The sequence below is a fragment of the Aphelocoma coerulescens genome, chromosome 7, assembly GCF_041296385.1.
Source record: "Aphelocoma coerulescens isolate FSJ_1873_10779 chromosome 7, UR_Acoe_1.0, whole genome shotgun sequence".
In the NCBI taxonomy this organism is placed as follows: Eukaryota; Metazoa; Chordata; class Aves; order Passeriformes; family Corvidae; genus Aphelocoma; species Aphelocoma coerulescens.
Genome location: NC_091021.1, coordinates 37,960,566 through 37,988,205, shown reverse-complemented (window position 1 = coordinate 37,988,205; position 27,640 = coordinate 37,960,566). Strand labels below are relative to the sequence as shown.

At 45.0% G+C, this 27,640-nt stretch overlaps 1 protein-coding gene across 5 annotated transcripts in view; it reads right to left on the bottom strand.

The window, feature by feature from the left end:
* Positions 1 to 10,679: 10,679 nt before the first annotated feature.
* The window catches only part of MBD5 (methyl-CpG binding domain protein 5), a 107,371-nt gene continuing 90,410 nt past the window's right edge, over positions 10,680 to 27,640 (bottom strand). For 4 of the 5 annotated variants that reach the window (XM_069021312.1, XM_069021315.1, XM_069021313.1 and 1 more), the window contains 6 exons: positions 23,914 to 24,906; positions 22,462 to 22,694; positions 19,201 to 20,409; positions 14,882 to 14,955; positions 13,417 to 13,492; positions 10,680 to 11,281 (listed from right to left, as the gene is read on the bottom strand). In XM_069021312.1, coding sequence (XP_068877413.1) covers positions 11,210 to 11,281; positions 13,417 to 13,492; positions 14,882 to 14,955; positions 19,201 to 20,409; positions 22,462 to 22,694; positions 23,914 to 24,906 — 2,657 coding nt within the window. In that variant the 3' untranslated portion in view covers positions 10,680 to 11,209. The remainder of the gene's footprint in view (positions 11,282 to 13,416; positions 13,493 to 14,881; positions 14,956 to 19,200; positions 20,410 to 22,461; positions 22,695 to 23,913; positions 24,907 to 27,640) is intronic. The other variant, XM_069021316.1, reaches the window with a different exon arrangement.

The following is a 27,640-nucleotide window of genomic DNA, read 5'->3' as shown; positions in this document are numbered from 1 at the left end:
ATCCCAACAAACCAGGGAACGTCTGTTTGTCTGAAATAAAAGAGAGCAGGGCTACAGGAACAATGAACTTTCTTAAAACAAAGCCCCTCATTTTCTGTGAAACTCCTGCCTAGGCTGATTTACCGAGAAGAAATAGCAGTCCAAAAGTGCCACTTGCTGAGCTCAATAAGTGGAGTTGTTCCGACGTGTGCAGAGACCCAGGGAGGGAAATTGTTTTGCAAAATTGCTAAAAAAATTGTCTAAACTGGCAGAGATGGCAACGTGTGCAAATATTCCTTAATAACAATGATTGAGAGAGCTGCAGCTGCCAATGCAAGACGTGAAACCCAACACATTTCTTCAATATTAGGAGCTTATTGGGATATAAATGGGAGCTGCCTCTGGATCCTGGGGAGGAACATCATTTGTAGTGGTTCATATTATGAGACATGAAGGCAATTACTTGCTTGAAGAAAACACAACTCAGTCTGTTACAGAATAGTTCTGCTCAGTCCCATCCTAGAGGAAGATGAAGCTTTGACAGACTTTCATTTTTTTTCCAGAATATTCTGCAATGTTTTGCAAGTTGCTGCCAGATGTGAAGTTCTCTGGAAATTCAAAGAAGGATATAGGCAATATTTTAATATGATATTCAGAATGGCAACATTTACATGCCAGGTGAAAAAACCAGATTATTTTGTACTTTTATTTCTTTTATTGATCAGAAAATCCTCTGTGGATTTATAAATCCTACTGCCTTAGGATGTCCTACTCTTCTCCAATAGTTTATAAACCCCTGTAACTGAAGGTTATTAGGATCTCTCACTATAAAGAGGATTTATCTGTGAATCAACAAGCAAACAAAGAGGAGGAATAGAAAATGACACTGGGTCATCATCTCATTAGTTGGCAAGGTGGGAATCAGCCACAGGTTGGACTTGATGATCTTGGAGATCTTTTCCAGCCTCAGTGATCCTGGGATTCTGTGATTCTTCCTTGCACAGGTTGAGTGTAAGCTTTAGCTGGGAGTTCTTCAATTCCAGATGAACCAGAACAGGCGAGTACGAAACATTCAAGTACAGTGAGAAATTGCTACTTTAGGGGAAGCAATGCAGGAAAGCTCCTGTTGGGAAAGTGCTGGTTGTCAGAGTAGGACCTTAAAACCCATCCCATTCCACTCCTGCCATGGGACACCTTCCACTATCCAGGCTGCTCCAAGCCCCGTCCAACCTGGCCTTGAACACTGCCAGGGATCCAGGGGCAGCCACAGCTTCTCTGAGTCATGGATCAGGGCTCTGTGCTGTGGAAAAAATGCTTTTTAGAACAAAAAGACACTCAAAGCCCTCAAAAGATGGGAAATGTGAGTGAGGAAATGCACGTGCCATGTTATTCTGGACAAAACGGACCATCCCACACAGGCTGTTTAGGAAGCAGCTGGAGCTGCTCTTTGGGAGTTCTACCTGCAAATACATTTCTCTGACTTCCATGGGCAAAGCCACACCCTCAGCGAGGGGCACATTCCTGCAGGGAGCTGCCAGGGTTCTGACACTGCCAGCACTGGGAATATGAATGGCACAGGGAAGTCAATCCCCATCCAGCCATTCCTCTGTCATGGGCATGAGGGCACAAACCGTGTGGCACAAGCTCTACCTTATGTATCTTCTTGAACAGCAGCATTCATTTCATCTTCCTCTATTTTACATCAGTATTTTTGATTTTGAAATCCAGTGCCACATACTAATTCTAGTTCTTAGTGTAAACATTGTGAAAAATCAAATCAAATCAAATCTGATTGACTGGAGACAACCTATAAACAGCTACACACTTTAGTTGATTCCAACAGGAGCACAAGCTCCAAGTGTGGCTCAGATGATCTGAAGGTGTTTAGGAGGGAAACAGCCATGTCCTGCTGAGACTACTGGGAAGTGCTACTCCTCCTCCTCAAATACCAGGGGTAACAAATCTCCCAATAGGGCAACCAACAGCTGCTCAAACGACCAATGACTGGAAAAACAATCATAGGGAGAGAGAGGAGAGGTGTGTGCCCTGCCTGCTCCGATGGAATGAAGGCTGGAGAGGGATGTGATTGCTGGCTGAGAGGTAGCAGCGATCACTCATCCAGAGGGAGAAGCTGAACAACTCTCAGAGCAGATGAAAACCAACGCTGAGGTTGGAAATCAGGAGACAATTGCTACTGTGGGGTGATGTCCCAATCAGAACAACAGGAAGAAAAAGTCAAATCTGCTCTGATGGAGCTTAAAAACTTCCAAAGATTATTTTGTGCTCTGCTTGGTGGCACTGGCTGAGGCTTCCCCACAGGCAGAGCCCTTGCACCACTATTTTGGGGCTGGAATTTTTGGGTTTAAGCAAAACATTTTCGCTTCAGTGATGCAGCAAAACAAGCAAGGTCTCCTCCTGGCACTGGGAGCCAGAGCTGTGGAGCAATTGGGAAAAGCAGTGAGATTGAAGGGAGAAATAAATCTCCAAATGTCTTTGGGAGCCTTTGTGGAGGGGCAATCCAATTTTCATGGAACATTTAAGCCCTGACCCAGACGTGTGAGCAGGGAACTGTGGCAAGAGTCCTCGCCAGGGTGGGTGGGAGCAGAGTAAATTTAGCTGGGTTTGTTTGGAGATCAGACTGTGCTTCTCACACTCTGCTGAGGAGATGCTCCAGAAAAGATTCCAAACACCCCCGTGTTTCTGAACTCTGAGAAGTTGAATAGGTGCAATTGTCTGCAGGGCTGAGGGAAGAGTTCTCGTAGATTTCAAACAAAAACCGTATTGTGCGACTGGAGTTAAAAGCAGCAATTTCTGAGACAAGGAAACTTTAGATTGGTGGTTATTTACCTGATATGGTGGGTCTTGATGCCCTTCTGCAGCACCACCAGCAGCTGATTGAAAAGAAACCTTGCTTTTCAACTTTCCTTTTTATGAGAAGTGGAAACGTTGAGCCATTTTACTCTTTCTTTGGTTCCAGAAACAAGTAGAAGAGAATATGAACTTCTGATCAGCTGTGCCTTACCAGGGCTTGGTTTTATTGAAGAAGGAAGTAGAAATAAGCTTCATTGAAGGTCAAAAGTTAGGAGGCCTCTAACTGAGGGACATTTTTAAGAAGTCTCATTCCAGCTATTAAGGATCATTAAAAAAACTCATGAACCACTCTATGGGCCTGATAATTAAAGGCCATCTAATTAGTTACAGCTCTGGAAGACATGTTAATGATCACATTTTGGGAAGACCCTGGATATTGTCCATTCAGATCAGCTGAAGGTGCCCCAAAAGCTGCACTCAGGGAGCCTCCCACTGATGTCGGAGGTGAAGGGATAACCCTGCTTTCCCTGTAAATGGGAACAGGTGGGGCTGAAGGAAGGGAGCACAAAACCCATCTTCTCTTTTCCCCCTTTCCCAGGGTGGAAAGGGACCCTCCTTGGCCTGGCCCAGCTTGCACTGAGGAGTCTCCTGGCTCTGATCAGCTCATGGAGAAAGGACATTTGCTCTTCTGAAAACTCTTGACATCTTTGAGATGTTCATCTCCTAAAAGTTTTGAGATCCAAATCAATAACCTATTCCACTTTCCTTTTATTCAGTAATTGTGCTCATTTTGCTGCAGGTCCAGTGATCCTCAGGATACCCTTCATTCACTCTTGCTGTTTAATCCATTATTTTATTGGATACTTAAGTCATCCTTATCAGGCAGTTAATAAGAGGGTCCTTGTCAATAGCTAATGGCAACATCTTCCTCTGGAAACTAATTAATGGAAGTGCAGCATTCCTGTTTTTTGGAATGTGGCTCAGTTCAAAGCTCTGGCTAACAAAGCACAAGAAATCATTACAAAATACACACAGGTGCTTTGGGGTTTGTTAGGAAATGTCCTTTGTCCTTTGGATATTTACGAATTGCTTAATATAAAATTATCTTTTAAAAAGTGAAACTCATTCAGCCTCAGCTCTGGAAGGTGTTCTTAATCACCCACAGTGTTCCACAGAGCTTGACCTTAAATGTACAGAGATGTTTTTACAAGGCTGAGGCCCCGACCCGGTGATGGGAATGTTCCTGCCATGGGCAGGGACACCTCCCACTGTCCCAGAGTGCTCCAAGCCCTGTCCAACCTGGCCTTGGACACTTCCAGGGATCCAGGAGCAGTCACAGCTTCTCTGGGAATTCCATCCCAGCCCCTCCCCACCCTCACAGCCAGGAATTCCTTCCCAATATCCCACTGAATCCTGCCATCCCTCAGTTTGAAGCCATTCCCTCTTGTCCCCTCCATTCCCTGTTCCTTTGACACGGAGGATGCGGCGCAGGCACAGCAGAGAGAGCTCAGTTCGGGGCACAGCCGTGATAACATCTTGTTGTACACATTCCGTAATTAATTTTAATTTACTTAATTAAGAACTGAGTCTTTGGGGAAGGAAGATGAAAAAGTTCCTTCATAAACTGACAATGGGCGATTGTTCCCAGCTCCTTATCCTGGAGGCACGGGGGATAATGGGAGCTATAGAAACCCTTGGACAGATTGATTATATGGATGTGATAGGAATCCCCCGGCACTTGCAGAGTAATGGGCACCTCCTCGCTCTTCCCTCACCACTCCCCATCTTCCCCATCTTCCCAAGGAATTCAACTCGGGTTCAAAACACGGAAAATTAAAATTTCTCCACAAAAGAACATTTTCGTTTGAAGACTCACGGCTTGGGACGTTACTGAAGTGGGCATGGATTTAACCCTTGCCAGAAAAATCAACCAAACATTAAATCAGCGGACGACAAAAGTTGGGGAAATTATGTTATTAGAATTCGAACGTGGAAATTCCCAATACTTTTCCCTGGCATCCATAAAAATAAAATGATATAAAAGAAATCCGACAGATGTAGCGTCATATGGAGTTGCTTAATGGCAATGCTCAGCCTTGCAAAAAAAAGATTTACAGCCACAGTCACTACTAAAACTTGACATTTGCATTGAATAATTCATCATTTGCTGCTTGCTGGGCTTTGTTGCCTTTCTTTTATTCCTCAGTGTTATCAGATCTGCTCTCAGCAAAGCCAATCAGTTCCAACAAATGCAGATATTTTGTGGTTACTCCCAAAACTTGACTTTGTTTTTAGCTAAACCCAGCTTAAATCTGCCCTGGTGAAGACTCCTTGCCTGTCACAGATTTGATTTGCACCATTACCGGCCTGCAGCCTAATTCCCCCCCAAGTATTCCAAGCATTTTAACAAGGATCACATGTGGCTTGGACATGTGTTTCCATGTCTACGTGTGCCTCACATTAGGACAAGCTCCTTCCACCTTGCTCTTTGTATGGATGCAGCTGAGGACACTCCTGATCCAAGGATTAAAGGTGTTGGAAGCCACAGCTGGACCCAACATCTGGACAGAAACTTGTCAAAGTGGGTGTTAAAGCAGGACCTTAAAGCAGGCAATTTTATAAAGTCATTGTCCCCTTGCTGGCTTTAGGGTGGCAAATACCACACTTGAACTTCCATTAATCTCCTGAAGTTTCTCCAAATTTGTAAAATATATATTTTAAAATATTTGTTTGCTTATTGTCTAACACTTTGTTCTCTGTTTTTTATCGTTGTCATAACCAAGTTGTAAATGCCAAAGGTTTATTCCTTCCCAAAATCCCAGTTGTTATCCCCTATTTGTTACTTTGGTTTATGAAACTCTTAAGACCAAGTCTGGGAACTATGGATTCTCCTTTTGGTCCCAATTAAACCAATGAGGGATAGGATAGGATAGGATAGGATAGGATAGGATAGGATAGGATAGGATAGGATAGGATAGGATAGGATAGGATAGGAATAAAGTTTTATTTTTCAAATGTAAATCTTCACTTTTTCCTTGGAAGCAGAGAGCTCAATCCCTTGACTGAGAGCAGATAATGACAACCCCAAAACTTTGTTATTTTTATGACTTTTTCTCTCTCTAGAGAAAAATCATTGAGAGAAGCAATAACTTATTTTCCTGGAAGTGAAAAGGAACTGTATTTCTGCTGGGAGTTCAGAATTGCTTCTCCTTCACAAAGGCCTCAGATGATTGTGGTTTGATGAGACAGAAACTTCTGAAGTGGGATTAAGAAAACGTCTGTTCTAGGATCCTGTTTTGTGCCTGGAAAGTTGGTTCCTCCCAGCACAGACCCTGCAACCCACTCCCTGATCACCTGCTGAGGGTCCAAGTGAAGCAGGAACCAGCTGGGTAAAAATTCTGTGGTTTTGTGACCCAAGGAATTGGTTCTTCAGCTATTTAGGGCATTATCAGTGAAGGACTTCCCACTTACCTGCACCATGGAAGTGGATGTGGCTGGAAAAGCCTTTGCTCTCTCATCCCACTTTGTACCTGGTTCACCACCCCACGGCTCAGCCCAGAACCACTCACTGGGATCCATTCCTGCCTGGAATTTTGGAACTCCAGCTGACAGTGCTTGTGCACAGTGGTTCTCTTCGACTTGTGCCAACCTGTGCCAGTGCTTCCCCAGGATTTTACACAGGAATACGTGAGGATACTCCTGCTCTTCCTTCCCTGCCCCACTTCATCCAGTGTAAGTCAAAACCCTTCCCACTTCCCAGATCTTTCCCAAAGCAGGAATTTCCAGAAAGTACTATTCTAAATATATGTAGTTTTTTTTCCAGTTCTAAATCCTACCCCTTATCTCCCTTTGGGATGACACTCAATTACAGCCAAATCCTTATCTCGCAGCAGGTAAAAACGTGGGAGACGGAATCTCTCCAGGATCTTCTTTCACAGGGGGGATTCCAAATCAAATCTTGGATTTTTTAATTATTATTTTTTTTAACAAAACAACAAAAATTGCTTTGAACTGTTCACAGCCAAGACCTGGCAGAGGGAAATGAGGGGTCTGAGCTCCCACTGCTTTCAGATACCGAGCCAATACAAAGTGTCACCATTCCAGGCTAAAGGAGAGGTTGTAATGCAGGGTACACGGGGCTGGTGGGAATTTTTGGGAGTTGGACACTCAGGCAACATTTATGGCATCACCACCAACCCAGCCCCAGGCTGCCTGTGAGTCTGAGCAATATTTAAGGACATACAAGAGCACGGGATTGCTCTTCATCCTCGGGAGCACAAGGATAACCAGACACCAGGAGTGGGGCAGGAATGCTTGGTGGGCTTCTGTGGGATTGGATGTCCCTGCAGCTCCCAGGCTCATGACCTGGGGGCAGGGAAATTTATTTTTTGTAGGAATTTTTTGGTTTCTTAAGCCTCCAAGAGTTTTTCCATCACTGATTGGACCCCGGTATGAACGGTGAGTATTGAACTGGAGGATCTGTTTGGTGTTTGGGATTCCTGGAAATTTCGTGCTTGGACCACTGGGTGTTTTGGGGGCAATCCTGGCCCCTGGAGGTTGAGCTGCTCGGTCAGAGGGGTGGGATGGGGGTGGATGTGCCCGGCCTGGGATGAGATCCTGCCTTGCATGAGCAGGAGCTTCCACAGCCGCCGGCTCCCCGAACTTACCCGTCGGATGCAGCACCGATGCCGTGGCCGTCCCAGAGCACACAGACTATGGACAGGCAGCGGGATTTGCAGGCTGAACTGGGAATTCTCTCGGCTCTCACGGATTTAACTCAGCCTCACAGCTGTGGGTTGCTATTTTAATTTGATAGCGGTGCCCGTGGCCCCCTTTAAGAGTGGGCATCCCATCGTGGCATCGAATAATCCGTCGGAAGACAAAGTCCCTGCCCCGAAGAGAACAGCACAGGAACTGTTTTTTCTGGTGATTTAATCATAATATTGACAACTTTATCAAAAATTACAAAACTGATATTAAAAAAATTCTCTAATTCTTAGTAAGACTAGAATGGGTTTTTTTAAAAAATAGAAAAGCACTTTTATGCTACGGCTCTTCTGGAATTCTCACATTACAACCCTACATAGCAAAATACAAACTGTAGCTAAGAAAGGTAATTCAGTCCTAAGGTAATTCAGTCCACCACGAGCCCTCTAATATCTCTAGACCATCAAACTCAGGGACTCCAAAAGGATTTCACATGACTTATAAACCTTCTGCAAAGATGATTTTGGAAAGACCTTGGAATTTGAAGTTCCTTTTAACCCCTAAAACCTTAGACTGTGAGGATAACAGACCTGGGACATCAGAGGTGGGGTGGGGTGTTTTTTTTTCTTTTTTTTTTCTTATTTTTAAACTATGTGGATATTATTTTTTTTGCAGCTGATACCAGCCAGAAGTTGAAAATACGAAGAAAATCCATCGAAAGAAATGAAAATATTTTTGTTTTGTTTATGGTGTTCACAAAATGCACCATAATAGAAAGAGGAATATTTCCTTTAATTTGAATGTCATCTGAATGACTCAACCACATTGTCACCCACTTAAGCAAAAGAAAGCATAATAAATAAATAAATAAATAGACAAGAATATGCAACACTTTACATCCTCAAGGAATCACGGCGTTCCCTAAATCTACCGAGGTCCTGATCGGCGTCGTGGGCTCGCTGTACTCAGCCACTTTCGGGTGATTGTGCCATGGTAATGACAAATCCAGTGGTGTTCCACTTTCCACAATGGAGTATTTTTTTTTGTTTTTGTTTTTTTTTTTTCCACCTTTTAAATATAGGAATTCTCTCTTAAATTAGAAAGTAGGCAAAAAGTACTTTTTTTTTTTTTTTAAATTTTCCTTTTTAAGTCTTCTATTAGAAAAAATAGAGATTTATTAAACAAAAAATAATAAGGTAGAAAGAAGGGTTGGGCCTCCATCAAAAAAGTAGATTATGCTTTAATGCAAAGAGAAAGAAATGGCTCTATGGGCAAAATTCAAGTATGAGTGACCAGTTTTTTAATCGTAAAGTCGGTGCAACATTTCTTAAAATGTTACAACACTGCATGACCTGTAATGCTCACAATATTTACATTAACTGCTTACATGAAACCATAAAAACTCTAAAAGAGAGAGAAAAAAAAAATTGGTATGGACTGAAACAAACTACTCCTAGCACCCACATCAATGCCATTATTAACCAAGGAAATCAAGTGCACGAGAGTACTTTACATAATCTTAGGGATGTAAAGTAAAACAGCGGGGAGGGAGCACAAACCTAAGGGCCAAAGGAGACACAAACTCAGCTCTGGGACACGAAGCAGGGGGAGAAGCAAAGGAAATCCCGAGGGAGGAGGGCTCCAGCGCTCGCCCACGCGCACACGGATCGGGATCGGGAAGAGCCAAGGGCCACCAGCGACACGGCCACGCGCAACGGAAAAACGGGAGCCGGCGGCCCCCGGGAACAGCTCCGGGAAGCTGCCGGGCTGGGCACGGCTCGGGGCTGCGTGGAGGACGGAGAAGACAAATAAACCTGCCCCTGGAAGGAGGGCTCCGTGCCAGGCCCTGCCAGGGCATCCCGCCCGGCCGGAGAGGGAGCGAGCCCCGGGGAGCCCAGAGGTAGCTGCGTGCCCGGGCACGGAGCCCGGCTGGCAAACGCCGGCTCCCGCCGTCCCGGGCCTCGTCCTGCGCACAGGTGAGCGGGACTCGGGCACGAGGAAGGGAGCTGGGATCCTTGGGAGCCGGGGCTGGAGAGCGGCGGGGCCGCCCCTGCCCGGGGTGCTGATCACTGCCAGTCCTTAGCTAGAGAGCGACAGGCGGGACTGGGGAGAAGGAAGTCTGAGGTAAGCGGTGGTCCCGGACCGAGGGGTGGGAGGTAAAGCTCCGCCCCGGGACTGGGAATAGTGAACTGAGAGTGATTTCGGGAAGCCTCGGAGACAGAGATGCCACGGCTTCCGTCACCATCGCCACCGTCCGTGTTACAAAGAAAAATGAAATCAAATGGAAAGAATGTTGTGCTACACTTCCGTTCGTTAATTTTATAATGGCTCATAGCTTTAGACTTTTAAATCTGTAGTGTATTAATTTTTTTTTTCTACATATGTTTCACATTTCTCACTTAATATAACATAAATAATTTGGTTAATAGATTTAACCTGCGCATTTCAGCCACATTAATATATATAAGAATCTGTTAATGGTATAAATAATTCTTTTTAAATAAAATAAATCTGATATGTTACATAATACTGATAAAAATTACTGCTGCTAATAGTTTTGTAAGCCACCCTTAACTTTTTTTCTGTTTTAATACTGTGAGATGGATCCCGGGATTACTTTTCCCGGACGCTGCGGAGCACTGCCCTTTCATCCTACGGCCAAACCAAAGGTAATCAATAGCAATCGATCCTGATCACTCCTGAAAGCAGGGCCTCTGCCCCCCTTCCGAGGAAACACCATGTTAATGACGTTAGATAATTGGAGCTAATTAATCTAGGGGGTGGTTGGAGGGGCTCAACGTTACGGGGGTATCGACTCTTTAGTTCCTCAGGTGGCTATGAAACTTTTCCTACAGAAATGGTTGACTAAAATAGTCCTTCTACTCTTTTTTCTTTTCCTTTTTAATCAAATCTACAGCATTCTACGTTCAAAGCTAAGTAAATAAAAACGCAACCGAGGGTTGCAGCCTTTGAATTCTTAATTAGAGCTGTGATCCCACATCCCGTTGGGAATCTGCGAGGTTGCGCTCTCCTAAGAGGCCTGAACTGGAGTACAGCACTTCCAGGCACGGTTCATTCCAAACAGACATAGCAATGAACACTCAGTGGCGTGAAGTGGATGTCATAATTAAGGTATTACATAATCATGCCTTCTCTCTGCTGTTAAATACAAAAACAGCATCTTTTACATTATCATATAAAAGCATTTAGGCTGTATTTTTATTTATCACTTTACACTGGTAGTCTCTTGTATGTGTACTCAATAGAAACCAAAGAATTTTGTACACTATTTTTTGTACAATAAAAGATAAAGTGTGCATTAGGTACGCTTGTACATGACAATATTGTACAATATTTACAGTTCAGATATCACCATGAAATTCTGTATTATCTATATACACAATGAAAATTTCTCAGAAACATTTGGACTATTTCTTATAATCACAATTTTTAGTATTATAGAAAAAAATTTCAGTAATCATCTGACATTGTTACTGCAACCTTTCAAGACTTCTGATTGGCTTATCCAGCAACCTCTATCCCTCCTAATCACCCAAAATCTGGTACCACTGCTCCTCGTGGTGCCCTGCGATGGCAGCGAGCTGTCTCCACAGAAATATTGACAGACCCACGTCTGTATCAATACCTACAGATAGACTCATGTGCACGTTCACTGTGATAAGTACTGGACCAGTAACAAAGACATTCAATGTTATCTAGAGATCTTCCTCCTCTTGAGTTTTGGAGGCTTCACTTGTCTGTCTCCCTGTGGGATTTGGTGGACCTAAAAATAAGTATATTCACAGGTTAGCAAAGGACAGTGGTCAGAGGCATCGAGGAGCTACAGGAGGGCTCGAGGTGCTGCCAGGAACCAGCTCTTAGCATTTCCCAGCTACACAGAATAAAGGGACTCCAAAAGCTTTGAGGAACTGGGAGCAAATGATTCCATATCCTGTGCATCCCAAACCTTGGAGAGAGGCAGAAGCTGCAGTGGCTGGGAAGCCACCCAATCAGGGACTGAAACCACCTAATCAGGGACTGATCCCAAACTGCAATAATGGCAAATTTAGTAACAAACTTTTATACATTGTAGTGACCAGAGCAATAAAAAGTGGGAAGAAGGTGGTGAGAAAATGCTGACAACAGAGAAAACTGGGGAAGTCCAGCTGAGGGCTGTTATTGAGGAATGAGGGATGTTCAGCAAACTCTGTGTTTAAAAGGAAGCATTCAATTCCGAGCTAGTGCTGGATGGATTGAGAGCCAAGGTTTGTCATCGCTGGCTGCTCAGGAAAAACCAGTGGGAGAGGGAGGAGGAGGAGGAAGGCTGAGCCTGGTGTGGAATTCCACCACCATCTGTCGGCAGCAGCTGCAGCTCCCAGCAGCAGGAACCAATCCTTCAGCACTTCCCGGGCTCCTTCCCGAGCTCTCCAGCCACTGACATTCCCTGCCTCCATTGGCTCCTGCCAGCAGAATTCCCTCTTGGAGCTGAGGACCCTGCTGCACATGTTTCCCATTTCACACTGACTGGGACTGAGCAGCAGGAGCTGCAAAAGCTGCAGGTCACTAAAAAGAGAGCTGCTGATTCCCTGGGAGTGTTTCTAGGAACGAGAATCCTCATGGAAATCAGCCCTGGTCCCAACTTCTGTGCCCACATAATTAAAATATCAATCAAGGCACTGCAGGTTTGTCTGGGTGAAGAACCAGAGCAGCAAATCCAACCACAGCACCTGCCCTGAGCCACTTCTGCTGCTCACAATGCCCAGAGCAGGCAGCTCTTAATATTCCTGGATATATGGGTGGGAAAAGGTGGCAGCAGGATGGGCCAGCCCAAACACCCATCCCATATTTATTTGTTACAGACCTACAGTCATCTCCTGCTTTCCTTGGCCTTCCAAAGGTGGGAAACACAACAACATTGTCTTAAATCAAGGCTCAAATCTCAGCTTGTAAAATTCAGTTTCAACGAAAGATTTGGTTGGGTTGTTACTTAAAAGCTACTGAGTAACTTCTTTAGTATTTCCTGGTGGTTCTGAAATCAGCTCTGGATTTATATGAAGCCTGCAGGTCTTCATATATATAAATATATATAATTATATATAAATATATTTCCTTTTTTATACTCCAGAAGCTCCCTGAAGTGTTACTGTAACTTCCACACCCGCACATCTTCAGTCCTAAGCACTGAACATCAGCAAAAAACTTTTTTCCTCTGTGTTCAAACATTTTATAATTAATAATTTGAATAATTAATGACCAAATAGAAGATGTGGGAGGTTACATGTGCTGTGATAGATTTAGTTTTTTATTTTTAGGTGGGCTGCAATGAAATTACAGCCATGTTTTTGATAGAAAAGTGAGGATATTTTATAAACCAAACTTTTTATTGGAGCTATGTAACAACGGTGTAATTAGTGTGGAAAAACCACTCTTGGGTGTGGTATTAAAAATACTTTTTTTTTTAAACTTACCTTTCATGACAATCTCTTTCATTTCTCAAGGGGAAAACTGAATTCCAAGAGTTTTGCACTCAAAAGAAAGATGCTTTCAAATGAGGTTTCAATACCTTGCTACTCCAGCTGAGAAACAAATGAGCCTCATTTTGTGTCATTAGCCAGAGGAGCCCCATGGAATAGGAGCTGGACTGGAACTCATCCAGCTATTATCAGGCTGGATGTGTAAATCTCTTTTAAAAGTAATAAAATTTGCGATGTACCTAAAATCCTACAACTTTTCCCATTTTTCAGAACCATCAGACATTTGCAAACAGTTTTTAATGCAGGGGAAATATTGAAAATTCCCCGTTATTTCAGAAAATAAAACCAGGATTTGTTAGAAAGCCATGCAAACCAAGCCTCCCTCCAAGGGACAAGCATGCAGAAACATGGAAAAGGAGAATATTCCCAAGGAAAAGGAACTTACATTCCCAGACATTTTGTCTAGTTCACTCATGGCCTCGTGTATAGCAGCTTCTAAATGGTTATTTAGCTTTCCACTTCTAGGGAGAAAAGATGAAAGCCATCAGTAATCCTTAAGGATAGAAAGAAAACTTGAAAAAAATTAAATAACAAACAGATGAATTCATTGGGAATGTTCTGACCCTGGCGCCTCCCAGGCTGGGAGCACAAGGAGAAAGATCAGACCTGTAACAATGTTATGGAAAGTAAAGGTTTGTGTTGGGATTACAGAAGAAAAGTTAAATATCCTTCTAACTTCCAATAAATTGCATTCATTATCTCAAATATTCCCCCTTTTACCCTGGAATGGCAGCACCCCTCAGGCTGTGGGAGAGGTGAGTGATGGTTTCCTTCTTCCAACCCCAAATTACCCCAGGTCATGGGGCAGTTCCAAGCACATTTCACTTCACAGTGATATTTCTATGGATGTCCACTTCTTCCCTAAGGACTTTTCCCACTTGGACACAGTGACAGGTCCCACTTTGGAGAGGAGGAAATGAGAGGAGGGGGATGAGGAGGAGGATGAGGAGAACCATCTCTGTCATGAGACATGAATAAATAACTGGGAAGTTGCCAAAAGCCCTCCTGTGTTTCCTTAAAATCCAGGAAGGCATTTTGAGGGTAATCTTGGAAAAACCAGCTACCAACACTGTGTCATTGGCATAAAAAATCCTTCTCTTTAGCCCCTGGGACACAGAAATAAAAAAAAAGCTGACCTCTTAAGAGGAGGGTAAGAGAGAGAATTATCTAATCCCTTTCAGCCTGTGGTCATTCAGAGCTGAGTTTGAATTCTCACAGATTTAAGGAACATCTTTTCCCTATGACAGTAAATAAGGAGCAGCATCATAGAACAAACCCAATCACAGCACAATTCCTACTCTGCCATCCTTTTAAAGATGTCCAGAGGGGGTTTTTTCCCTCAAAATTCAGTAACTTTCCTCTTGTTGCCCATCCTGATGCTTCATGCCCCAATATTTGCTGTTCCACAGTTTTTCTCTCCTGGTATTTGCCACTGAGAGGTGAAAGTTGGATAAACCCCAGCAGCTGGTGCAGGTGTGACCAGAGCTCAGCCAGCCAGACCCCACAAATCCTGCAATGCTTCTCAGCAGTGGGAAATAAAGGGGATTTCTCTGAACAAACCTGAGCTCAGCTGCCACAGGGACAGGGGCAGAGGGGCAGGTCTGGTTAAAAAGTGTGATTTGGTCAGAGCAGTTTGGATGTAATGACTTTTTACTGCTGTAGCTCGGGAATCCTCCAGAAGCTCCCACAGGTGGGATGTTTTACAGAGGAGACACACTCAAAACGCATCAGATCCCAGAACCAACACAAGGAATTTCAAGGAATGAACCCCTCAGTTTGGCTGAGCTGCCCCAGAATGGCAGCAGAGAAAGGGAATGATTGGATTTGGTGGGGAAGAGGGATGGACTCACTTCCTGTTCCTTTTCCTGGCGCGGCTGAACGCCTCCAGCCCCTCCGTTAGTGTCTTCAGCTTCTCCGGCTCCACCTGAGGAAGGGATGGACACCAAGCCTCGTTACCCAGAGCAGCAAATCCCACCTTTCCTGCACTGCCAGCCTGGGAATCCCACTGGCACAGCCTCCCAGTGGGGCAGGAATACCGCCAGGATCTCCCCACCCCTCCCACGTTTACCCACACATTGGAATTTCTCACCAGCAGCAACAGAAACGCAAATCATGGCATTGGTGGCAACAAAACTGAGGAAAAGAATCTTTTTAGGACCCTTTTAAACTTTGTGTCTTTAAAATGAACAGTGCTGGTGAAGTTTCCCAGTCTGCACTCACTTTCCCAAATGGATTTTACACCTGGAATGCACCCCTGGAATGCTGAGGGCCTGGGACTGACGATCCCATTTTTACACCAAAGTGTTCCCATCACCTTCAGTTCCTGGGTGAAGAATTCCAGGTCTCTGTTCAACTCATGGCACGGCCAAACTCATTCCCATTCCAGAAGGAAAATCTTTATTTCCCTTTTGAATCCAGGACTCTTCACTAGAGCTTTCTCCAGCTTATTTATTTGTCTTAAAATCAGTTATTTTAATTATTTCTTATTCTTCTTTAGCGATCAGGGATGAATTTGGGCGCGTGCTCAAGAGAACTGGGAATTTAAATCTTGAATATTTTAAATTTAAGCAATTTCAACCACTGTGTGGGCACCAGTCAGTCCCAGTGTAACAACAAAAGCAGAAAATTAATTATGACATCTCTATAATTTCATCATTTGCATCTCAAAACATGAAGCCACTTCATTCTGTTATTTTGATCTGGCTCAGTCATTCCTGCTGGTAAAAACAACAAAATCAGGTATTTATAACACATCAACCTCAAGAAAATGAATGGTTCAGTTCTTGTTTCTCTGCTACCTCTTACTTGACATTTTACATAAATACAAATTTACTGAGTGTGCCTGTACACAACCTGGAAATGAAGTGGGAATGCAAATTCCCTCAGAATTCCACCTTCCAATGAATCAATAATTAATATTCACCACAGATCTGACATGTGGACACGACAAGGTGGAGCAATGAGTGAGCTGCCAAAATCTCTTGAAATAAGGCCCAAAATTACACGTTTAGACCAAATTTCAATGTCTTGAAGTCACACCTGTGCTAAAGAAATTGGGAATGTGCTGATCCAGGCACTTCCAGGAGTCTTTAATGGAGAAATCTTCACATGGGGAGCTGAGATTTCAATTTTCATGAAATAAATTCAATTATGCCACAAACTGTAGAGTTTTCCCCTTAAAACTGTGCTCACTTTCGATGCAAATACTTCCAATAATTCCTCCCCTCATTGGAGCTTGGCAGAATACAAATGCACACAGAAGAAACTGAAAACCTGGGGAGCTTTTCTAAGGACAAAGATGAGAAGAAAGGAATTATGCCTATCCATGATATAAATGTGTAACTAAGGAACAAACTGCCAAGGGCTGCCAGGAGAGAAACAGCAAAGTTCCATGTAAATCATGTTATCAAGAGTTAATATCGTGTTTGGGTAACAAAGGACCTCTTAAAGTAACAAAATATCTTCATTATTGGCATTTTGTGATGGTTATACATTAAAACCCACTTTTTTTGGGAAGAAGTATCAAATTGCTACAAAACAGAGTATGGACAGCAACTCTACCAGAAATAACAATTAATAATATCATCAGTATCAACAGGCCACTGCACACCAAATCACACACAGAGAAGGGAGAAATCCTCCCTGTTTTACCTGCAGAACCAGAACAGCCCAGTTTAACCAGGCCAGTTTAAGCAGGCCAGTTTAACCAGGCCAGTTTAACCCATGGAAAGTCACACTGAGAGCAGGATTTGCCCTGTTAGAATTCACCATGGAAAGCTCCCACAAAACCTTTGACTACTCTCAAAACCTGTTTAGGTGATAAATATGGATAATAATCAAATTAATTGCTTAATGAAATACAACTCCTCTGGTTTGGGGTTAGACTCAGGCTTGTTCCTCTTTTTCCCAGACATTTCTGCTGCACTTCCTTGGGCTCCTCTAATTTCCAGTAGCCAAAAACCAAGGGAAGGAAGGTGCAATATTCCTCCTTCTCCTGTCTGGATCCTCCATTATTCCATTAAATACCTGAGTGCCCAAAGTCTTTTAAATGGAAACAAAAATCAAATAATGCATAATCTAAAGGCCAGAGAATGTACAAATCCCAACAGCAAATTCATGTCACAACACAGGAGGGTCACATTTGGTTACACAGAGACTTTAAAAGATGTTTTCAGGAAGCTCCAGGGAAAAGGAAATTTTCCCAAGTGCTGCAGGTCACTCCCACCACGGACTGGTGCAGAACTCCTGAAGAACATTTGGTTTTCAAGGTTGTTTCTTTGTAGTTTCCAAGGTTGTTTCTTAGTGGTTTCCAGGTGATTTCTTCTTGTTTGGTGTGGATTTTTCCCTGTGGATTCCTCCTTTCACCCTCAGCTCCTGCCCTCTGGAATGGGCGTTCACTCTGCACTGCTTGATGAAGGAATTAGACACACTTCTCCTATTTCTAAATTTAAAATGATTAATTAAAGGTGGTCTGATGCCAGAGGTGATCCATGATGCGGGACTTCCTCATGGAGAATGTGGACTGGTCTCCACCTTGATGTGAGCATTCCAAGGATCTGCTTCCCTGTTTTTTGTGCTTCAGTACCCACTAAAATTGGTGCCCCTGCATTTAACATCACACAACTCCCACCACAACAAAGGAGGTTTGCACAAGACCAGCAGCACGTTCTGGTACCCACAAATTAGGGAGGAAACATGAAATTGCTCAGGAATGCAGATAAGAAAATTCCCCTCTTTGCACAAGTTCTAAAAAAGAAACCCTTCAATTCTATTAAACATTCAGGAGATTTGGACACCCAGGTTCTGAAGTTAATCCATCAAAGCACACTGGGGATGGCAATGTTGTTCCTGTGTTCCTGACTCACACAGACAGGGATACTGGACATGGAATTCCTCCTGTTTCGTTTCATCCCTAAAAGTTTGTGATCTTCTCCTGTGCCTCCACTTCCTAACCTGATGTGTAACTTGGGCATCTGAGCTTCCTAAGGGATGGGCTCTGAGACATTGTCCTGGTTTGGGCTGGCATGGATTAAACCATGGAAAGCTCTGGAACATTCAGCACTTTCACCTGCCAAGGGAGACTGAAGTTCTCCTGCTCCAGGGGTGAAACCACTGTGGCCCAACAGCATCCAGGATTTACAGCTCCAGTGGGGAGGGACTGGCAGATTCCCAGAGCAGCTGGGGCTGCCCCTGGATCCCTGGAAATGTCCAAGGCCAGGCTGGACATTGGGGCTTGGAGCAGCCTGGGACAGTGGGAGGTGTCCCTGCCCATGGCAGGGGTGGAATGGGATGGGCTGCTCATCCCCTGTCTCCTTTGGATACTGCTCTTGGCTGAATTTTGGGGAAAGGAGCACTTTGGTCCAACCCACTCTCCTCATTTTAAGTGATTTGATTTCTTTGTGTCCCTGACACAATCCCTCTTTCCTTAAATCTCTCCTTTCTGCTTATGCATTTTTTAAATTTGCATTTTGTAGAATGGCACTTGAAAATATTTACAGGCGGAAGATGTGAGGCATTTTATGAGAACTACAAAGATATGATGTTACACAAGTAGTGGAGACCAGATTTGGGAAAATTTTCATAGTAAAATAACCAATAACTCCTTGATAACTGCATTTCCTGTACGTTCCCCAACAAGCACATGATTTGTTGATACAAAAAAAGGATTTCAGTATGAAAGAGCAAATTGGAACGCTTTCCTTATTACTAAATGATGATCAGAACCTCCTTCAAAGTTGGAAATGTGTGTGCATTTCCTGTGAGGAGTGTGTGTCAATCAGCAAGATTTCACTCATTACAGATTCCTCAGTCTGATTAGACCACTTCTCCTTTTTGCAGTTTCAACACTTTCAGGTATTTCCATATCAGATGCTTTGGACACAGGCAGGAATTTGTCTGAACACACCACGGAAGTGAGAACAATTTTTTGTTAACACCAAGAAATCATTTAACAAAACCCAGATCTAACCTGTCTCACGGCCCTGGCAGAGGTTTCTCAGGAAATTAAGGGGAAATTCAGCCCTACAAGCTACAGCTATGAACAAAACCATTTGTGGTGCTAAAAGAAGAGACAAAGATAAAATAAAGAAGACAAAATTTTGACAACCATTTGTGTGCCCGTGGGGAGAGAAAGAAAGAGAGAGAGATGTGCATAGAGATATAAATATACCTTCCCCTCCTCAGCGTTCTGTTGACATGAATTGTGAACCTCTTCTTCTCTGCCAAGTTTGCCAGGCCAGGCAGTCAGTCCTTTGATCTGGCCCCAGACCAAGTCGCCCACGTTAAACGTCCTCGGCCTGTAGTGGATGAGCTCGTGGGACGAGGGGGAGTCGGGGTTCCGCAGGTCCTCCTCGCTGCTGATGCTCTTAGCATCCGAGGGGCTGGGCACACACCCGTTAATGCTTTTGGCATTAAAATCTCCATTGTAATGGATGTAGTCTTTCACTAAGGAACTTTCCAAGCTATTGGAGGAACTGGGAGATTGCTCTTCCAGGATCAGGTCTTGTTTGGAAGTGTTGAGCAACTCTCCGAAGCCCCTGTTCTGCTGCGGGCGGTTCCCGTTGATGTGTGCACATCGTTCCACAGTGTTCTCCAGTCTTTCCTTGAAACTCATCATAGTTCTTTTGTAATTGTTATACCTGAAATTCTCCTCCAGCATTTTCTCGCTCTGACAGTTCCGCTGCGCCAGCAGGGCCTGGTGCTGCTCCCCCTGCAGCAGCGGCAGCGTGGAGATGTTGTTGGGCCTCTCGTGGCACGGGCTGCTGTGGATGTGGGCGGAGTGCTCCAGGAACTCCTCACATTTCCACCTGTTTATCTCCCCCACGGGGCTCTGCTCCCCTTCCCACTGCTTTTTGGGCGTGTTACAAGTGGCTGATTTGTAATACTCGTACCCATCCCCTTCACTGGAATTCTTGCCGTGCTCCGAGTTCTTCAGGACCCGCGTGCCCCGGGCGTTCCGCGCGCGCCCCTCGTGCTCGGCAGCGGCGCCGCGGCCGTGGATGACGGCGCTGACGGCGCTGGAGAGGTTCAGGGGGTCCCCGATGGAGGCTGTGAAGGCACTCATGGCACTCAGGGCGGGGATGGGGCTCGGCTGCGCGGAGCTGGAGCCGGCGGTGGTGATGACCACCGGCACGCCCTTGCTGGCAGCGTCCACCACCGCCTTGTAGATGGCGTCCACCGAGGCGTCGCCCGCGGCCGCGGCGGCGTTGGGGTTCTCCTTGGCCTGCTGGGCCAGGGATGGGTCAGGTCTCTGCTGCAGATCACAGGGGGGCTCCTGGAAGGGAGGAAGGAGAGTGTTGGAGCTCTCAGGAACCGGCGCCATTCCCATCTGGTTGATCATTCTTTTGTTTAGGACAGCGGCGTCTTCCTGCATCCTCACCTGGGGAGAAGAGAGGAGAGGAGAAGATGGGAATCGCTGCTTGAACTCAAGCAGGATTTCAGCAGACAAACTCTGTGATTATTCATTACAGCACGTTTCTTTTAGTCATACATCAGTTACAAATTTTCACACTGAACAAGGTAGAGAGAAAATTAAAAGCCTAATTCAGAGGAAAACAAAACCACTGTCTCAGACTTTGCCTTGTGGATCCAAGTGGACACTTTGCATGACACGACACAACCTCCCATGCACTGCTGGGACAACACTGTCACCTCTTCCAGAGCCTGCCAGGAATTCTCTCTTCTGACTGAGGTACAGCAGGCTCCTGTTTTCTCTCAAGTCCTACACAACTGCACCAAGGTCAGTATTTCTGATACAGAGCCACAGGATGGTTGGGGTTGGAAGGGACCTTAAATCCCATCCAGTGCTACCCCTGCCATGGGCAGGGACACCTTCCACTGTCCCAGGCTGCTCCAAGCCCCATCCAACCAGGCCTTGGGCACTTCCAGGGATCCAGGGGCAGCCACAGCTGCTCTGGGCACCCTGTGCCAGGGCCTGCCCACCCTCACAGCCAGGAATTCCTTCCCAATATCCCACCTAAATTTCCTCCCTTTCAGTTTGAACCCATCCCTCCTTGTCCTGTCACTCCAGTCCCTCTCCAGCCTCCCTGCAGCCCCTTCAGACACTCCAGGTTGCCGTGAGGTCTCCCAGGAGCCTTCTCTTCTCCAGATGAGAAGATCTAATCCAACCTCCTGCTGGAGCACAGAATCACATCCAGGTGGGGTTTGAATCTCCAGAGAAGACTCCACAACCTCTGAGTTCTGCTCTCACCTATTCTCTTTCTTTCCTTCCCAGACCCCACTATTTCTTCTGTCCTCTTTGTGTGCTCCTCAATGAACTCCTGAATGCCATCACTGTGCTTTTGGAATTGGTCAACATTCCTATTTTCCCCTTTGCTGCATGCCTCTCCCACAGGATCTCATGGACTGCAGTCCCCCATATCCCACATCTGCATCCCTGTGCTCTGAGCCAGGCCCTGCTACAGCACCTCCAGATTCACCCACCCGAGCTTTTCCTGTTCCTTGTTGCATCCACAGGCAGGGAACATGATGCCAACAAGAGGCCTACAACAAAAACTGTGAAAACCAAGGGGAAAATATTCCAAAAGCCCTTTAACTGCTTACTGTGACTATTTATACAACTGGGAATGTGACACAAAAAAATACTGGGCTAAAGTGACCAAAATTCCTGCAAGAGAGGGAACAGGCAGAGAACTGAGATTTTCCAGACAAACTTCTCCACAGCTCCTTTTTTCCTCCTGGAAGGGTGAGAGCACTGCCTGGCCCCACCTGCACTGGCCTCCTCACACCTGCACTTCTGCAGCAATACTGAGGAACAACACATCCCTCTCTGCACTCTGGGTTTGTCACCGATCTTTGCTGTGTTAAATCGATACCCAACCTGCATTAGGAATAACTGTCTGCCATGTGGAGAGCAGGGAAGTACTTTTGCCCAGTTTGTCATTGTTTATTCACTCCAATCCCTGTTTTTTCAGGCTGTACAATCCCCATCCCAGCTCTTCCATCCCATTTCAGTGGGAATACAAGAGGACTGCTGCACACAGGCACTTATAACAACTTACGAAGTTTCTAATTCCTGCAAAGCACTATCAGTATTTCTTTCTCACTGCTGAATTATTACAATGGGCTAAATGGGAATTTAGGATCATTTCTGTGGGGTGGAAAAGAGTTTTGCTAAAATTCTATAGTGATTGTCAGCACACAGAGGAACTTCTTTTCAATACATGCAGCATAGCTCCTTCCAAAGGAACTAAACCCAATTCCTAAGGAGAAAGGAATAAAATTTCAATAACAAATGTTCCTGACTTGCAAAATCCATGAGCTACTGAAAGACTATATTGTATACAGCATCCATGTAATTATATAAATAGTATTGTCTTAATCAGCAAAGAAACCCAAACTCTGGAGGATGGAATTTTACCTCCTGAGAGCTGCACACTTGTCTGAATATTGACTTCATTTTGTTTTCTACCTGGAAATTCTGGAACAGACACGCCATGGGGTTTGGGTTGTTGGCTGGGCCAGGAATTTGGGGCTGGCCTTGAAAGCCCTGCACGTTCTGGTAGCCCTGGAGAAGGTGCTGCTGCTGCTGCTGCTGCTGCTGCTGCTGCTGATTTGAAGGAAACATCTGATTGTTGTTGAGGAGCGACTGGAGATGGCTGAGCTGATGGTTGTTCAGAGTAGTGTTCAGAGATGACATCTCCCCTGCAATGCAAGCACAGGCAAACCCCCCTCAGCAGCAATTCCCTGCACTCCCATTGAACTGACTGCCAGGAAAACCTCTGGAAAACAACCCTGCTCCCTCTGGAATGGGGCTCAAGGGGTGCTTCTCCTACTCTTTATTTCTCCACCGTTGGGTCTTTCGTGTCACCTCTCCTGACAGGACTCCTGGAACAGCCAGGAATGGCAGGAGGAGCCTCTGTGGAATTCCAGGCCTTGGAATCTCACTTCAAGAGTGCTGGTGTGGTGAGGGGCATGAGGAAGGGAGACAGAGACAATCATTTAAACCCCCAACAAAATGAGCTTTTCACCAACTGAGAAGGAGAAAAGGCTTTTTGGCTCAGCCATGTCACACAACACTCTAAACAACTATTTTTTTACATTCTAGAGTAAAAGTTGAATTAACATTTTCTACTACATGAAAATTTCACTTCAAATGAACATTTTAGCTCTAAAGAAAACAAACACACTGTCGAACCTGACTTTATGAAATAATAAAGCTTAAAATACATCAATTTCCTAGTTTGTTTCTTTTTTAAAATTAAAATTCCATGTTTTCCTGAAAATTTCCATTTGAGGAATCACTGGTTAGTTGTATTTTGTATGGAAAATGCCAAGTAGGTTGAGTTCACTGTAGCCATTGAGAAGGTCAGGATGAGGTATTATTTAATTATTATTTAATTCCTACTAGGATTAGATTACAAACAGAGGAGTACCTACTCTATTATATGTTTCTGGTAAAAATAACCACAAAATCATCACCCAGGAGGAAAAAACTTTGTATTTAAGGGGTTTTTCATCACTTGTTTTGGGATCTTGGTCGTTTGTCATCTCCAGCACAACTACTCCCACTAACCCTGTGCTGCCACAGGCACCCAGAGCTGACCCAGGGATGCTGCTGGGCTGCTACTCCTAGAACAATGAGATAAATCCAACTGCTCCCACAATTTTCTGGTGGATTTAGTAAGTCTAGGTGGCAGAATTAATCATTTCCAAGATCAATATTAAACGTTAAGGAATGAAAATAGAGCGTGCTTGACATTTCTCACAAGAACAGTTCGGTTTTCTCAACGAACAAGCTGCAACAACACAAAGCAAAAAAGGAAGAGGAAGTGGAATTTTTACAAATTCAAAAACCAGAATGTGAAACTCTCCCTCCCCAACCCTGCTCAGGTTTGATTTTTTTCCAAGAAGCTGAACTTACCGAGCAGGCCTGTCCCCAGGAGAGGGTTAAGCAGCTGTGGCACCGCAGAGTTACTGTTGAGCTTCGCCGGCCCCGGCGCGCTCCCGGCACCACTGGATATGTTCAGCAGCGTCTCCGCCATGGACACCACGGCCGTGCCCCCGCCCAGGGCCGACACCGACAGCGCTGCCACCGCCGAGGACGTGGTGGTGGTGGTGGTGGTGGCCTGGGAGGAGGTGGCTATGGACACCTCGGGATGGCTGCCGGAGCTCAGGACACCCCCCACCAGCTGGGGGTTCAGGGCCATGAGCGCCGAGGCCCCGGAGGCGGCGGGCAGGAGCAGGGGATTGGAAGCGGGGTCGGCGCCCGGAAAGCTGGGAATGGGGTTGGACAGGAGGCTCTCCACCCTGCTGCTGTCGGGCAGGGGCTCGGGGGGGGCCGGCAGCTGCGTGACCGAGGGCACGGGGGGGTTCTGCTGCTGCAGCAGATCGGAGATGGTCACGTTGAAGGATGGCATGGGGAGCATGGCAGCTGCCTGGGCCTGGTTCTGGAGCAGCGCTGCCAGCAGCTGGAAGTGCACGGGCTGCAGAACCTGCCCGTCCATGTCACCGGAGAGGAACGCTAAAGCAGCATTGACATTCGGGTTCAGAAAACCTAAAGGGTTGAGGTTGACCTCAGACTTGCCTTCTCCTGCTGAAGGCTGGAGGATATTTAAGAGATTCTGGTTTAGGAGATGTTGCTGATTCACCGGCAGAGAGAGAGGCAGGGAATTGAGGAGGTTCTGATTCAGAGGATGTGGCAGATTGTTGTTTGAAGAGCTGTTCTGCGGGAAGTGGAGCGAGTGTTCGTGGCCAGCGAAGGGGAACTCACCCCCCATGGGCAGCTGGCCCTGCTGCAGAGGGGTCCCAGCTGCAGTGGTGACAATGACACCATCCTGGAGCACAGATGTGGTCTTGGTGATGGCAGCTTGGCTGGTGCCAGCGATGGCTATCGATGACGACGGTCCCGAACCCCCTGGAATGGGAAAAGCAGGAATATTAACGGGGTGCTGCCTGTTGGGACACACCACCAGGGGCACACAGCACCAGGCTCAGCCCAACCAGCCACGGAACACCCACAGCCTGGGAAAAGGGGCTGGGGAATCCACACTGGAATGCTTTAAAAACAGGAATGGATCTGCCATGAGCTGCTTGGGATGCTCCGTGCCACGGCCCATCAGAGATTATGGAATTGTGCACTTGTACCTCCCTTGAAGTTCTTGGAGAGGGGATATAACAGCATTTAATTCACACATAATCACAGATTTTCATCAGCATAAACCCAAAACCAACCATAACTTAATAGTCATGGACCAGGCTGGAATTAACTACTAGGAAGAAGGATCACAGGAATGATGCTGGGTGAAAGACTGAGTCCATGATCCACTTCCAGTTTTAGTTCATTCACGGGGTTTTGGATTTTAAATTATTATTTAAGGCATTATTTTGGACTCCTGAATTAAAAAATACATGGCAGGATGAGACTGTTCCAGGTCAGTGGGAATTCACAATTTGTAAAGGAAAAATGCAACCTGGGGTGGTCTAAAATCCATCACTTGGGATGAAAAGGGAGAGCAACTGGGTAAATTTACCATGAGAAGGCTACAAAGAAAGAGTAACAATGTTTATTTGGGTATCTTTATACTCCTTTACCAAAGCTAAAATGTAAATTATAATTATTTTTTATTTAAGGCGGTCTTGAATTGACAGTGGTCACTCCTATAGCTCACAGGATGAGAGACTGAAAGGCATCAATGATCACAAAATAACAATTCCCGTTTTTCTCAACAAATACTCTTTAAAAAGGGATTTGCAACCACACTCAACTGATAAGAACTGAGCCAAACCTTTACACCATTTTTAACTAAAAACACCATTCTGGAAGTGCTGTAATGTCGTGACAACTCCAAAAGGTACAAACTGAACACAGAACACTTTGCACGGCCCTGAACTCAAGAGAACAAAGCTCAGCCCTCTCTCCCAGTGCCATTATCACGTTTCAGAGCAGAAATTAAATAATAAAGTAACAAAAGGTGAGGTGAGAGCAAAGTGCAATCGTGGAGCAGAGGAAATCCTACTCTGGGTAAGTGGGTCAAAAACCTTCTTGCTCTCAAAAAAGCAAATTTTATTTATTTATTTTTCAAAATAAAATCAGCGTTTAGAACTAATGCTCCGAGGATTTAAAAATCATGGAAAGTCCCAAAGACCAACCCAGAGATTTAAGAAATTCCCACTGGAAGAATCAGCTGTACCACTCCCCATTGGATGTGTTAAGGAGCACACGGAGAGATTTTTAATTCAGGCATGAGGAAATAATTCTATTTAGAAGAATTCTCCTGAATATCAAACCTAGTTTGGGTATTTTCCAGTGGACCTCATCTCTGTTTGTAATTTATTTCTGCTCCTGTTGTCCATTCTGCTCAGGTAAATGACCCCATGGAAGAGGATTTGCTGGGCAGCAAATCTCAAAGTTGGAAAACTGCTGCCAGGTTTTGGGGAGAGATGGCTCTGTTTTCTCACCCCCACCACCCACAGCTTCTGAGAGGGCCAAAGTGCATTCAACACCTTTCTCCAGATTAATTAAGTAATTAATTAATTGCTCCCAAGGGAAAAAAAAATGTCTTGATGGATGCTGAGTAGGAGACAGAAAATGTGTCCTTATTTCAATCCAGACTGGAGAAGCTGGGAGTCAAGAGAGGGGATGAGCAGCCAGACTTCAGCAGGAAGAGAAAAACCAGAAAAATATTCCCCTCCACCCTCTGTCCAACATGACACAGTAGGAATTGGGCTGGAAAAGTCCTGGATTGGGTGTATTTACAGCTGCATTTGGGGACCAATTCCTCTCTGGCACCAGAGGGCCAGGACATCATTTCTGGATCAAAACACCACCCCAACAAGTCAATATTCCAGGTGAAGACATCCATGCACAGCCACCTGCACTGGAACATGGAGCTGAGAGAGCTTCTCAAGGTCTGGCCCCAGACCAAAGGACAGAATGATCCCAACACCCCAAAACTCCACCACCCAAGGGTTTGCTGTGACCACTCCCGGGCTCCACGACGACACTTGAGAGGTTTTGGATGAGAAATACAAACAGGAGTTGAGCATCAAAAGGAAATCCCAACTTTGATTCCCAGTTCCACAAAAATGTGGTATTTTGGAGCCTGGAAACCCAAGTGAGCTCAATAAATAATCAGAGTAAACAGGAGCTCTTAAGGGTAAAATAGAATGAAAAAAATGAAGGAGTCAGACTAAAAGCCCTAAAAGCCCAGGCCAAACCCAGCTCCTGCAGCCACAGACTCTGCCAAAGGTTCTTCTGCCACTTGTTGAGAAGAATGAACTCTTTGCAACGCAGAGAAAAGAAGAAATATCCCAAATGCAGAAAAAGCAGATCTGTTGTTCTCTTAGAGGGTCAAAGAAATGTTTTGGGAGCAAATAAATAGGATATCCATTTTTAAAATTATTACTGGTTTTATTTATGAGCATTTAAAATTCTGTTTTCTTTCAAGAGCAGGTTCATTTTCCTGCGTGGATTTCAGCTGTGCTCCTTTTTTTAAAGCATTGCTGGACAGGTGTTCTTAAGCAAAGACAATCAAATAAATGGGTATTATGGAATCAGTTTGTGTTTGAGAAGATTCACTTAAAATAAAGAAATCAGAGTGGGAGATAATCATCATTAATATCTCAGAATTGTCCTTCCTAACTATAGA